The 14,469-nt window shown below is 46.6% G+C and overlaps 1 protein-coding gene across 1 annotated transcript in view; it reads left to right on the forward strand.

Annotated features, from left to right (window-relative positions):
- The first annotated feature begins 7,616 nt into the window (after nucleotides 1-7,616).
- Nucleotides 7,617-14,469, forward strand: part of MERTK (MER proto-oncogene, tyrosine kinase) — a 107,284-nt gene continuing 100,431 nt past the window's right edge. Inside the window, exon 1 of the mRNA XM_021697385.1 lies at nucleotides 7,617-7,693. Within this exon, the coding sequence (XP_021553060.1) occupies nucleotides 7,633-7,693 (61 nt within the window). The 5' untranslated portion in view covers nucleotides 7,617-7,632. The remainder of the gene's footprint in view (nucleotides 7,694-14,469) is intronic.

A 14,469-nucleotide genomic window follows, 5' to 3' on the forward strand; every position in this document is an offset into this window, starting at 1 on the left:
TGAGCTAGACAATTTTACTTTCAGTAAGTTTTTCAGTCTAGTGAATGGATTTTCTCACAAAAGAGTTCCCAAAACCACGAAAGGAAATGCCTTTATTTCGCTATAATAATCACTGTGCTGAATTAAACTTTTACTTGTACCATTTCATTTTGCAACGACTACAAAAGCTATTGTACCATGAGGGCCTGGAATTAGCTTGACCTATTTTGCTAAAGTTCCTGCATGGCACTGATTCCTGGTCAGGGCATGAAGCATACTGATTAATAATGTTGCTTTGTAATCATGGGTTTGTAGAGGTTCAAGGAGATTCGTACCAGCTTGTCAGCCTTGTTTATTGAAAACAGTGAGACAGATGATTTGCACCCGGTCTCAGCGAGACACCCAAAGGGCTCTGCTGTTGAAGCTGGTTATGCCTTGGAAATATGTCTAGATAACCAGCAAAAATATAAGAATTCCCAGCTGAGCCTCTATTTGGGGCTCCCTGTTTCCAAGGTGTTCCAGGTGGTTCCTGATCCAAAAGAGAAAGTGCATCTGGCCACATGCCTTACAGAAGGGAGGACAAAGGATCCTGTACCTGACCACTCTGGCCCCCTTACCATGAAATAACCTTTAACTATGATGCATGTTATTTTATTGTTGTTTCCATCCATATTCTCTTTTTGTAACAAACTGTAGGATTTGGATCTGGTGAGTCTTCTTTAGCAATGGATTTCTGTGTAACTGCCACTTAGCAGTTATACAAGTGCAATGGCACACTTGTGTTAGATTCCTAGTGGATTACCTTCCCTATAACATAGCCCCTCAAGATCTATGCATTGTACTCCTGGTATGTTGTTCAGCTCACTGAATGGAGACCCTTCCATGCAACATCTTTGTTGCTCAAGAAACTACAAGATGCTGTGCTTTCTTTTCTTTCTTTCTTTCTTTCTTTTTTTAAAAGATTTTATTTATTTATTTGACAGAGAGAGCACAAGCAGGGGGAGCAGCAGAGGGAGAGAGAAGCAGGCTCTCCACTGAGCAGGGAGCCTGATGCAAGACTCGATCCCAGGACCCCAGGATCATGACCTGAGCCAAAGGCAGATGCTTAATCGACTGAGCCACCGAGGTGCCCTGATGCTGGTGCTTTCCTTAAGATATGGGGCATTGGGTCGCCTGGGTGGCTTAGTCAGTTAAGCATCCAACTCTTGCTTTCAACTCAAGTCATGATCTCATGGTCATGAGATCAAGCCCCACATTGTGTGCCGTGCTCAGCATGGAGTCTACTTGAGATTGTCTCTCTCCCTCTGCCCCTCCCCCCACTACTCCTGGGCACTTGTGCTCTCACTCTCTCTAAAAAAAAAAAAGAAAAGGTATGGGGCATTCTGAGTTGACTCTTTTATTGGCACCATCCAGTTCCCCAGCAAATTTCAAGAACTTAGCACTTACATATACAACATGTTGCTCAGCACACTGAATGGAGGACAAGAAGTCAAGGAGCTTAGAATATGTAGTGTTGGAAAGTCATTATATGGTATTGAAACCACCAAGAATTACTATAAGGATACTGTGAAGGAGTGACTGTGGTGCAAGTACTGCAATCGTCAAAGAATGAGAGAGAGAGCCCCAGGGGTCTGTAGATAACTGCAGCAAGCAGGGCTGTTAACATAACGATCAAAGCCACAGACTTTAGAGAGGAGGGACAGGGAATGGTCTTAAGGCAGGAAGGAGAACCCCACCTCAGGGCTCAGAGACAGGAGGGAATGTGAGTGTGGGAGCCATGGTTTTGCTAAGGAAATCCAGGGTGCCGTGACTGAAAGACCGTGAATGGCTGCTGAGTGAGTGAGTCCAGGCTATGACTAGCATGAGGGTCCATGGGACAGGCTTCCTGAGGGAGGTGCTGTGCATATGTCCCAGGTGTTGATATTATACTTGGAATTGAGCACATGCTCAGTCAATGTCTGTGGAATGGTGAATGAATGAATGGCTCTCTGGCACTGAAAGAGGGATGAAGCCATTTCTCAGCACACCCTCATTCAGAGTATCCTAAGGCCACACCAGGTGTGTAAATACTATATTAGTTGGCCTACATAGTACTAGAAGTCCTAGCCTCAGCAACTGGACAAAAGAAAGAAATAAAAGACATTCAAATTGGCAAAGAAGAAGTCAAACTCTCACTCTTCACAGATGACATGATACTTTATGTGGAAAACCCGTAAGACTCCACCCCATAATTGCTAGAACTCATACAGAAATTCAGCAATGTGGCAGGATATAAAACCAATGCAAAGAAATTAGTTGCATTTCTATACACTAACAATGAGACAGAGGAAAGAGAAATTAAGGAATCAATCCCATTTACAATTGCACCAAAACCCACAAGATACCTAGGAATAAACCTAAAGAGGCAAAGGCTCTGTACCCAGAAAAGCCATAGAATACTCATGAAAGAAATTGAGGAAGACACAAAGAAATGGAAAAACGTTCCATGCTCATGGAATCCAAGAACAAATATTGTTAAATGTCGATGCTACCTACACATTCAAAGCAATCCCTATCAAAATACTATCAACTTTTTTCACAGAGCTGGAACAAATAATCCTAAAATTTGTATGGAACCAGAAAAGACCCTGAATAGCCAAAGGAATGTCGAAAAAGAAAACCAAAGCTGGTGGCATCACAATTCCAGACTTCAAGCTCTACTACAAAGCTGTAATCATCAAGACAGTATGGTACTGGCACAAAAACAGACACATAGATCAATGGAACAGAACAGAGAACCCAGAAATGGACCCTCAATTCTATGGTCAACTAATCTTCGACAAAGCAAGAAAGAATATCCAATGGAAAAAAAGGCAGTCTCTTCAACAAATGGTGTTGGGAAAATTGGATAGCCACATGCAAAAGAATGAAACTGGTTACCATTTTCTTACATCATACACAAAAATAGACTCAAAGTGGATGAAAGACCTAACTGTGAGTCAGGAATCCATCAAAATCCTAGATGAGAACACAGGCAGCAACCTCTGTGACCTCGGCCGCAGCAACTTCTTCCTAGAAACATCTCCAAAGGCAAGGGAAGCAAGGGCAAAAATGAACTATTTGGACTTCATCAAGATAAAAAGCTTTTGCACAGCAAAGGAAACAGTCGACAAAACCAACAGACAACCTACAGAATGGGAGAAGATATTTGCCAACGTCTTATCAGATAAAGAGCTAGTATCCAAAATCTATAAAGAACTTATCAAACTCAACACCCAAAGAACAAATAATCCAATCAAGGAATGGGCAGAAGGCATGAACAGACATTTCTGCAAAGAAGACATCCAAATGGCCGACAGACACATGAAAAAATGCTCAACATCACTCGGCATCAGGGAAATACAAATCAAAACCACAATGAGATACCACCTCACACCAGTCAGAATGGCTAAAATCAACAAGTCAGGAAACAACAGATGTTGGTGAGGATACGGAGAAAGGGGAACCTTCTTACACTGTTGGTGGGAATGCAAGCTGGTGCAGCCACTCTGGAAAACAGTATGGAGGTTCCTCAAAAAGTTGAACATAGAGCTACCCTACGACCCAGCAATTGCACTACTAGGTATTTATCCAAAGGATACAAACATATTGATTTAAAGGGGCACCTGCACCCCAATGTTTATAGCAGCAATGTCCACAATAGCCAAACTATGGAAAGAGCCCATATGTCCATGGACAGATGAATGGATAAATAAGATGTGGTATATATACAATGGAATACTACTCAGCCATCAAAAGAAATGAAATCTTGGGGCGCCTGGGTGGCTCAGTCATTAAGCATCTGCCTTCGGCTCAGGTCATGATCCCAGGGTCCTGGGGTCGAGCCCCACGTCGGGCTCCCTGCTCAGTGGGAAGCCTGCTTCTCCCTCTCCCACTCCCCCTGCTTGTGTTCCCTCTCTCGCTGTGTCTCTCTGTCAAATAAATAAAATCTTAAAAAAAAAAAAAATGAAATCTTGCCATTTGCAATGACATGGATGGAACTAGAGGGTATCATGCTAAGTGAAATAAGTCAATCAGGGAAAGACAATTATATGATCTCACTCATATGTGGAATTTAAGAAACAAAACATAGGGGAAGAGAGGGAAAAATATAACAAGATGAAATAAGGGAGGGAGACAAGCCAAAAGAGACTCTATTTTTTTTTAAAGATTTTATTTATTTATTTGACAGAGAGAGAGAGAGAGAGAGCACAAGCAGGGGGAGTGGCAGGCAGAGGGAGAGGGAGAAGCAGGCTCCCCGCTGAGCAGGGAGCCCAAGGTGGGGCTCGATCCCAGGACACTGGGATCATGACCTGAGCCAAAGGAAGATGTTTAACTGACTGAGCCAGTCAGGCACCCCCATAAAAGACTCTTAAACATAGGAAACAAACTGAGGGTTGCTGGAGGGGAGCTGGGTGGGGGATGGGGTAACTGGGTGATGGACATTAAGGAGGGCATGTGATGTAATGAGCACTGGGTGTTATATAATACTGATGAATCACTGAACTCCACCTCTGAAACTAATAATATACTCTATGTTAATTAATTGAATTTAAATTAAAAAACCCAAATATATAAAAAAAATAAATTCCAATGTCATTTAGATGCATGGTATGTGTGTAATTAATACAGTAGAGCTGATATCCCACATTTTAGCTATGTTTTCCTATTTGTGGAAGTAATAAAAGATAGCTGCAAATTCTTTGACACTTCCATCATCGAGAGGTGAAGGTGGGGGTCTATGGCTTGTCCCTGTGAGAGTGGGGTTGTAACTGCTTACACCAAGAGAGTCTGGTGAAGTAGAGCTAGGTGACCTCTGAGGCTATAGGTCTTAAAAGGCCCTACAACTTCTACCTTGTTCACCAGAATGAATGCCTGCTCTTGGAGGCCCAAACCACCATGCAAGACTTCCAACTGCAGTGAGGCCACCATGGAGAAGCCTCATTAAGTGCTCTGGTCTGCAGCCCTAGTCTTCAGGTCATCCCAGTGCAAATCCCAGCACAAGCCTTTAGATCAGAGGTTGGCCAAGTTTTTCTTAAAGGGCCAGATCACAAGGTCATATGATCTCTGTCACAGCTACTCAACTCTGCTGTCATAGCACAAAAGCACCACAAATGGCTCTATTCCAATAACCCTTATTTGCAAAAACAGGTGATAGGTTGGCAGGCTGTAGTTTGCTGACCCCTGTTCTAGATGATTCTAGTCCCCAGCCATTTGAGGCTAAGATCCCAGCAGAGATGGGAGAGCAAAGATAAACTGTCTCCCCTACATTCTGTCCAAATCTCTGACCCACAGAATCCATGACTCTAATATATGGTTGTTGTTTTATCTCCACTGTGTTTGGGGTGATATGTCACATAGAAATAGATCATTGGAACTGAACTGTTTTATGCAAGGTAGGCCTCATCAAGAAAGAGAGGTTTGAGCAAACTTGAAGGAGTAGAGTTAACCAAGAGGGTGTGAGTCTGGAGGAAGAGCATTCCGAGCAAACAGTTGGTGTAATACCCTGTGGTGGCAGAGTGTCTAGTATATATGAGCCACAGCAAGAAAATTCTAGAACGACCCTGCTGAGATGCCCTGGTGACCTTGCACATCTCCACATAGGCATGTAGGCAGGACTTGATTGTAGTCTTACCCAAGTCTTGAGAGATTGCTGTATGATTCCTCCCAGAACAAGAGAAGGTAAGCCTGGTGAGCAGTTTCCTATCCCTATCTTGTGGGCGATTGCAGCAAGCCCATTTTTCTTCCTTCTCCATAGTCTAGTTGAGCACAGGACTTTCCATCTCCTTTGCTCCATGCCTCCCCCTCCCCTGTAGGAACAACTGCAGGCTCCAGTCTAAGTCCATAAAAATGCTTGGCAATAGATGAGAGTTGGCTGCTCAGCAGCAGAGCACCCCACTGCTCAAGTGTGTACATCTGGCCCCTCTGATCTGGTGCCCTCCTCTGGGGCTGGGGACACAAGGAGCCGACACCATGCTGATTTTGCTTTTGCTGTCAGTATAAATAATAACCTGTCTAAATCCATTTGGGTTGGTTGTCTCTTTATAACCAAATCTACCCAAAGAGGCCAGCCAGCCTAAGGTTCAATGACTGACAGGAAACCAGCATAAATGGAAATGGAGCAAGGAGATGAGATCAGAGAGGATAGGGGCCCAGGTCCCCTAGGACTTTGTAGGCCTTTGGCCTTTATGCAGCAAGAACGGAAACACTGGGGCGCCTGGGTAGCTCAGTCCTTGAGCATCTGCCTTCGGTAGTGATCCCAGGGTCCTGGAATCAAGCCCCGCATCGGGCTCCCTGCTCCGCGGGAAGCCTGCTTCTCTCTCTCCCACTCCTCCTGCTTGTGTTCCCTCTCTCGCTGTGTCTCTCTCTGTCAAATGAATAAAAAAAATCTTTAAATAAAAAAAAGGAAACACTGTAGAGTTTTGAGCAGAGAAATGACAATGATCTGGCTCATGTTGTCAAAAAGAATCACATTAAAATAATCTTGGGGCACCAGGGTGGCACAGTCAGTTAAGCCTCCCATTCTTGGTTTCAGCTCAGATCGTGATCTCAGGGCCATGGGATCGAGCCATCAGGCTGGGGGGCTCAGCACGCAGTCTGCTTAAGATTCTCTCTTCCCTCTCCTGCTGCCCCTCCCCCTCTCTCAAATAAATAAATAAATCTTTAAAGATAAAATAATCCTAAAAATGATTCCTTTAAGAAAACATATAAGTGTAAGCTCCTGTTGCAATTATTAGTAAAAGTGGCTTGATTTCTTTTATAATGAGCTTTCTCTGCTGCTGCCCTCTTGGCCCCTCCACACTTTATAGCTTCCAGCTGCTTTTCCACTCCTGCTGTGCACTTTTTCCTTGATGTTCACCTCCCTCCCTGAGCCTCATCTCTCTTTGACTCCTCACTGGGGCGCAGTAAAGGGTTCATCCCGGAGGCAGTGCGCTCCTCGATGCCAGGGCCGGGTCTCACACCTTTGCCAGGTACCCAGGGGGCGCTCAGTGGGAAGCGGTGCCACAGTGGCCTTCGCCTCTGGGAACGTTGCCGCCAGGGTTTTCTGTGTCTTGCACGTCTGGACTGCGGGATCGCCGCGGCCGCAAGGTGCTGGACCCTCCTCTTGGGTCTGGCTGAGGCCTCGGGAGCCCTCCACTCTCCACCAACATTATTTCTTTCTCTCTCTCTCTCCCTCTCTCTCTCTCCCACCTACACGTGTTGGACTCCGGGCCCGCCCAGAGGCCACGGCTCTTTCTCCTCCTCACCTCCGCCCGCCCCCCCCCTCTTTTTCAGTCCCCCCCCTTTCCCCCCCCCCCCCCCCCATCCCGGGCCGCCCAAGCTCGGCCCATGGCCCGCCCCTCCCCGCCCCTGCTGTCCAGCCCGGGTTCCTTCCCCTTGGCTGCGCGCCTCTCCGCCCTCCTTCCCGCCCCCTCCCCACCCCAACTGGCTCGGGTCCGCTCGGACTCGGCCCCCGACCCGCCCCTTTCGGCCCTAGGCGCCTCCTGCCCCCGGGTCGGCCCGGCACTTCGGCGCTAGCTGCCCGGCAGCAGGCACTAGGCAGCTTTGCTAGCGCGCTTGACCCAGGACTGGCCAGGTTTGGGACGGCCGTCTGTCCGTCGATCGGGAGAAAATTTCCAGACGCGCGGCCCCGGGATGGGGCGGGCCCTGCTGCGGCTACTGCTGTGGTTCTTCCTCCCAGCGTTCTGGAGCGGAGGTGAGGGCGCGGGGCCCAGGGCCAGGCGCTGGGGGCCGGGGGCTCGCGCCTCGGAGTTCGCGGGAGGGGGCGCGCCCGGCTGCTGGGCAAGTTTGCAAACACCTCCGCACGCCCCAGGCATGCCAGCAAGTTGAGCGCAGGGGCCCCCACCAGCCCACTGACAGAGCACCCAGTATGGGTCGTGGACGCGAGTCCCGGTGGAGTCGGGTAGGAGTGGGCACCGAGGGCTCCCCCGTACCTCAGAGGAGGAAATCGAGCTCCGCCCGGCCCGCTGCAGGTTCCGAAGTTTCCGCTCCAGAGGAATGTTGGTCGCAGGTCTGGTCCGGAATGCGCTGAAAACCTCCCTCTAGACATCGTTGCGTGGTTGGACCCCGGCTCTGGCAGTAGTTCTGGGAGCCGCGGGCCCCATCTCCCGAGGGACCGGTGCCGGGAGACGAACAGGCTGGGGAGTTGGGGTCACATTCCTGGTGCTGCGATCGACCAAGGACGGGAGTCCGCCAGGGAGGGACAGCCGTCCAGTCTGCTCCCACTGGGCTCTTATAGGTAATGTTAGTACCTCTTTGCAGGAACACCCTGTGAATGTGGGGACCCTGGACACAGGGGAAGCATTCTTTTAACCCCTGTTATTGCTGAACAGAATCTAATGTGCTTGGACAGCATCTAGGTTTGTCCCGATTCGGTCACATTCCAATATAAGGTTCTAGATTGATAAGTGGAGGCAAGGTAAGGCGGGTTCCATTCTGCGTCAACAGCCTGTTCGGAGGCTAAGTAATTAACAAGTTTTAAGTTTGATCGCTGATGCATTTCTTGAGGAAGCTGGGAGAAACTTAACCAGCCTTTGCCAAAAAGAAAAAGAAATGGAGGGGGGATATTTTGAATAAACACATCCCTGGCATTTTTTCTTAGTTAAAAGTTTTCTATTTCCATTCAGCATGTGGTTTTTGTCTCTTGACGGTGAACATGGCTGAATAGCTTTTACCTAATTACAGTCAAAGTTATTTTTTAAGAATACCTGGAAAGTTCAATTTATAGTTAAGGAATTTACTTAAAATGTTTTCCTTTGAGGTTTTCCTTTGAAAGCTCAGTTGCTCAAAAAATTCTTAAACAGTGAACCCTCTTGTTACACATTAAATTACATAGCAATTTATAATTTGGGGTCACATAGCAATTTGAAGCAAACATCAAAAGCCAAAACCAATCCAAGAACTGAAACAGTTCCATTCTCCACCCCCACCAAACCCTAAAAAATTCTTCAGCATTTCTGCCAGATCCTGTTTTTTATAATCTGCTGCAAACCCATTCTATTTTGCTACTACTGAGGACTGACCATAAATAGTCTTGGAGGTAGTGAATGTGGTGAAAATTAGGAGAAAAGCAACCGAAACGATTGTTTTGGTGCTTATAAGATATTTAAAAATGGTGTGTTTCTCTAAATTTTTAAAAAAACATTATCAAAAACCTTTTGTAGCAATTAGCTTTAGTCAGATAATCATAAAAGTTCGCTAAAACCCACCCAGCAGGAAAAAATTTAAAATTTCTCCACTTTTTCTTCGACGTTTTGCCTTTTTTTTTTTTTTTTTAAGAAAAAGAGAGAGAGAGCTGGGGGGTGGGGCAGAGGGAGGGGAGAGAAAGAATTTTTTTTAAGATTTTATTTATTTATTTGAGAGAAAGAGTGAGAGAGGCAGAGGGAGAAGCATACTCCCCACTGAGCGAAGAGCCTGATGGGGGCTTGATCCTGGGACTCCTGGGATCATGGCCTGACCTGAAGGCAGACACTTAACTGACTGAGCCACCCAGGTGCCCCAAGAGAGAGAATCTTAAGTAGGCTCCATGCCCACCCCAATGCGGGGCCCCATCTCATGACCCTGAGATCATGACCTGAGCCAAAATCAAGAGTCCGACCCTTAATCGAATGAGCCACCCAGGCACCTTACCTTTTGCCTTTTATCTTGAATTCGCCAGTGAGATGTCTGACAGTGTTACATCTTACCTTGTGAAAGCTTAAAGGATGGGATTCTCACTGGCAGAATTAGAACAGAAGTAAGAATGTTATGGGTAGAGACTAAAAATGGAAATTAGACCCTTTGTCCGGTTTTAAGATTTTAGAGAGAGAGGGAGAGAGAAAGAGGGTCAACATGAGGGATGTGTTTGTATACAATGGAGAGGAATGGATAAACCTAATTAAAATTTACATCTCACTTTAACCCAGAACCCCAAACACACACACACAGATGCATACACACAAACACCATCCCACAAAGAAACACACGCACACAGAACTGAAACTGCTGAACCAGTGTCATCAGACTTTCCAATCTGTCCTTTTCTGCTCAGTCTCTGGATGGGGGAGCCAGTGAGCAGTGAAACCAGGCAAAGGGCGGCTCTCTAGAGGGCCAGGGAGAGGATAGAGGAGGAGAAATATAAAAGTGAAGGACTTAGTCCATCATGAAACAGTATGTGTAGCCGAACTCAATCCTTAGAACAAATTGGGCTTTTTTTTTTTTAAGATTTTATTTATTTGACAGAGAGAGACACAGCGAGAGAGGGAACACAAGCAGAGGGAGTGGGAGAGGGAGAAGCAGGCTTCCCGCCCAGCAGAGAGCCCGATGCGGGGCTCCTTCCCAGAACCCTGGGATCATAACCTGAGCTGAAGGCAGACACTTAACAACTGAGCCACCCAGGCGCCCCCAAATTGGGCTTTTAAAACCCTTCAATGTTAGTGTTTCCCTCCCAAGCTTATGGAATGCCAGAACGCATGTTACAATATATTGTAAATATTTTCCCTGAGAGAACTTGAAGTTGTTCTGTTGTTTACAAGCTTTATGACAATGGCCTCAAATGCTTTTTGGAAGTAAGCAGGGCACATTTTAAAAATAAATAGTTTTTAAAAAGTCATTCCGATCCCCTTTTTGAAAGTGACGACTGGAACACAGATATGTTCAAAATTAACAATAATTTTTCAGTTTTATTTTTAGAAATAATTTTCAGATAATCTGAGGAGCAGGGCCAGTGAGTTACCAGTCAGAGATGGTTATGAACAGGTGGAATCTTTAGATGTCCATGAACTGGGAACATGTTACCGGATAGAAAAGCTGAGCCAGGGTATCGGATCCCCCCTACCTATAAATGAACACATAGGTGTAACCGTGGCTTCCTACCTAATAGCCAGGATGAAATTGTAAAGAATTGGATGGTGTTGTCTCCTTGTTTAAAATTCTCCAGTGGCTTCCCACTCCCCCCAGGGTTTGCAAGGGTGTGAAGAGTCTCCCACCCCCTTTGCCCCATTTCCACTTGTTTCATGTTCACACTGCTCCAGCCACAAGTGTCTGTCTAGCTCATCTGCAGTGGATATTCCCTCTGGCTGGAATCTTTTCCCCAAGATCTCTGCATGCTGGCTCCTTCTTGGGTTTCAGCTCAGATGCCCTGGAAGAGGGCTTCCCTCCCATACCAACCAGAGTTACACACACACACACACACACACTCTCTCTCTCTCTCTCTCTCTCTCCATTGAATTTAATGTCCTCAGAACACTTTTCACTACCTGATGGTGTGTGGTTTGTTTTTGTTGTTGCATTTGTTTTGGTTTTGTTGGTTTTGAATGTAAGCATCCAGATAATCCCTTTCCTTTTTACCAGCTAAAACTAGGTTTCCCAAGTGAAGCCTTCTGGCTGCAGTGCTTCACCCATGTCAGATGCTCAGTATCTGGATGGTATCAGAGGGCCAGGCCTCTGTGGGTCTCACTGTGTGCTCCTCCCCCTTCTCTGCTCCTGTTGGCTCACCCAGACACAGAATTGCTGCAAAACAGTCTTATATTTTGCCGTGATGCCAAAGTGATTTCATTACTAGGAAACTTAGGGCATTGAAAGAAGATAGATTTGGGGACTATATTAACTCAATAGAGCAATATTGACATTTTATATTTTCTTAACTATTCCAACTAGAGGGAAAAAAAGGTCAAAAGCTGATTTTTCATGTTAACACAGAGATAGCAACTCCTTGCCAGAGGCAGGTTGCCTGATTCCCTGTTAGTTGTGACCCTGAGTGCCTTGACTTTGGCCCATTGTCTCTAGTTTAATCTTACCCAAAGCACATGGCTCTGGGTTGGTATGCATCTCAGTAGGAGGTTAATGATTATAAAAGATGGAAAAAAGCAGGTTCACCACAGGAGTTTCTTGGGACTGGGATGAAAATGTTAACAGGGGGGCTGGGTAGGCAGCAAGCTGGGCTTCATGTCCCACCTGACTGGTGTCTGGGGAGCCCTGGGGGCCATGGGTAACTCAGGACATCAGTTTCCTCTCTGGTACCATGAGTCTCTTCACTAGTCAGAACAGGCAGGAGGATGAAATGAGCTAAGGACAAGTGGTAAATGCTCCAGAAATATCAGCCATCACTGCTGTTGGTTCTCCTCCATTCTTCTGGACTCACACTTTGGGCTAGTGTTTTTCCTAGACAAAGGGTGTTGGGGGGAAAGGTTCTTTTCTCGCTGAAATGCATCCTAAGTTGCAGCCTGAAATACGAGAACAGAGCTGTGAGCCACCTCCACCAGTCAGAGCCCGTCAGTGAAGGGGTCCTAGAGCCCTAGAGCGATCAGGTCCTTGTCGCCGCTCTTTAGGGCTTTGGTCCTAGGAGTTCGGCTTGCAAAACCCACGCTGGTCACTTGTGGCTTGTCCCAGGAGGCAGGGCCTGCCTTGCTGCCACTCTTCCCACCCCGCCTCACCTGTTACCTCCACTCGTTGAGTTCAGGCTTAGCATAGTACAGGAATAGCTTCCTGTCATGTGCCTCTCAGGAAGGTATAAAAATGAAGTCCAAGTCCTCCTCAACTTTTCCCACAGAACACTACTCCAGAGTGGGTGTGGTTTGTTTTTGTTGTTGCAGTTGTTTTTGGTTGTGTGGGTTTTGAATGTAAGTATCCAGATAATCCCTTTCTTTTTTATCAGCTAAAACTAGGTTTCCCAAGTGAAGCCTTCTGGCTGCAGTGGATACAAAATGAGGCTTTGTTTCTTGGATTAACTGTGTACGTGTCTGAGTGTGTGCGTGCGTGTGTGCGGGTAGTCTGTGAGCGCGCGGGCAGAGAGCTCCAGATGCACTCCTGGCTTCCAGACGCTTCCTGTTTGGTGGCAGGGCTGAGCCAGCCCCCAGGTACCCTGAGGGAAGCCCAGACTCCTCTGCCTCCTACACTCGGGGCATGTGCTAACCCCTGACTTGGGAAGTAACTTATTCTGTCTCTTCACCCGGGTTCTAGTCCTTCTGCCTCCAGCTGAGGCTGAAAACGCAGCCTGGCAAGGGTTGAGAATTCCATTAGGATCTGTGGGCATGACCTGAAGGGGAAGCCCTAGGCTGCCACGTCCAGGTGACGTCCTCAGTTCCTGGTGTTTTAAAGTGATAAACGGGACTCCTGGGTGGCTCAGTCCGTTAAGCATCTGCCTTCGGCTCAGGTCATGATCCCAGGGTCCTAGGATTGAGCCCTGGGTTGGGCTTCCTGCTCAGCAGGAAGCCTGCTTCTCCCTCTGCCCCTGCCCCTCCCCCTGCACATGTGCGCTCTCTCTCTCTCTCTCTCTGTCTGTCAAATAAATAAAATCTGAAAGTGGTAAATGAAGAAAGGGTGATTATGTCTTATACATGTCATAGGGAAACCTACAGGGTTCTTTCACTTAATGGTAAAATGGATTTTCCATGAGTCTTGGGGGTGGTTGGGGAAGAACAGAGGGGGAGAGAGAAAGAAAGAGGGGACGGATGTTGACTTTATGTTTGGACCAAGATCTTTTAGAAGTTTTACACCAAAAACTAAGAATGTTTGAGAGACTTTTGCTTGGAGAAAACCCATTTCACTTCATTTCAATTTATAGACTTTCGTGAGAGCAAGTTCTATGCTCCTGTGTCTCCTTGTACCCAGTCATTAATGTGTCTTCTGGGTATTTTTCAGTCGTTTCCTTCAAAGGTTCTGTCTGGCGCCTGGAGTGTGGGCCAAGGTCCCAGCCAGATCTGATCATCACAGTGTTAGAGCCCTGCCCTAGTTCACCCGGGAAGGGGGCTCACCCTCAGGACATAGGTCTCAGGTTGGCATTTGACAATCAGGCAAATGCTCCCGGACAGATCTCTTTTTGTATAATCTGCTTTTTTGGAGGGCTGGGGGAGCTCCAGTTACCTCAGTGTTCAGGGACAGTAAACATCGTACGTAGAATCTGCCTTCGCTGTGGTCTTGCCTCTCATTAGACACACAAAGGAAAGCCTTGTTTATCTTGGAGAAGCTATTGTTTTGCTATTTTAAGCTTTAGGGCTTGCTCCAGCGCCGAATAGTAGACTGGCCTCATTATGGTTTTTGAAAATGATCTTTTCTTTACAAGTCAGAACAAGCTGTCTTAGTGGAGAATATTAGAACATGGACTCAAACTTGCTGAAAGTTGTTTTCTGTCCCTGAGCTACTTAGTGAATGCACAGTGAGGTGATAAATATTCACGGACTCCCAAGTGCTGCCTCTTTGCGGGGCTGGTTTTCCACTTGCTGCAGTACTTAATGGTAATGCCTCCACACAGGAAGTGAAACCAGCCCTTAAGCCTTTTTACAATTCTGCCTCATGATTTGAAGATTTGTCGATGAAAAAACAATGTTCTTTGAAGGTTTTGGAGCAAAGGAAAAAGGAAGCTCATTAGATTTAGCATTCCATCTAAAGCATTCGTTGAAAAATATAACCACTTTGGGAATACAGAGATAGAAGTTCTCATCCCAGTTTTGATATTAACTTGCAGGGACACTTGGAGTGTGGTGCTCCACATTT

This window comes from Neomonachus schauinslandi, chromosome 10, assembly GCF_002201575.2.
Source record: "Neomonachus schauinslandi chromosome 10, ASM220157v2, whole genome shotgun sequence".
Taxonomy (NCBI): domain Eukaryota; kingdom Metazoa; phylum Chordata; class Mammalia; order Carnivora; family Phocidae; genus Neomonachus; species Neomonachus schauinslandi.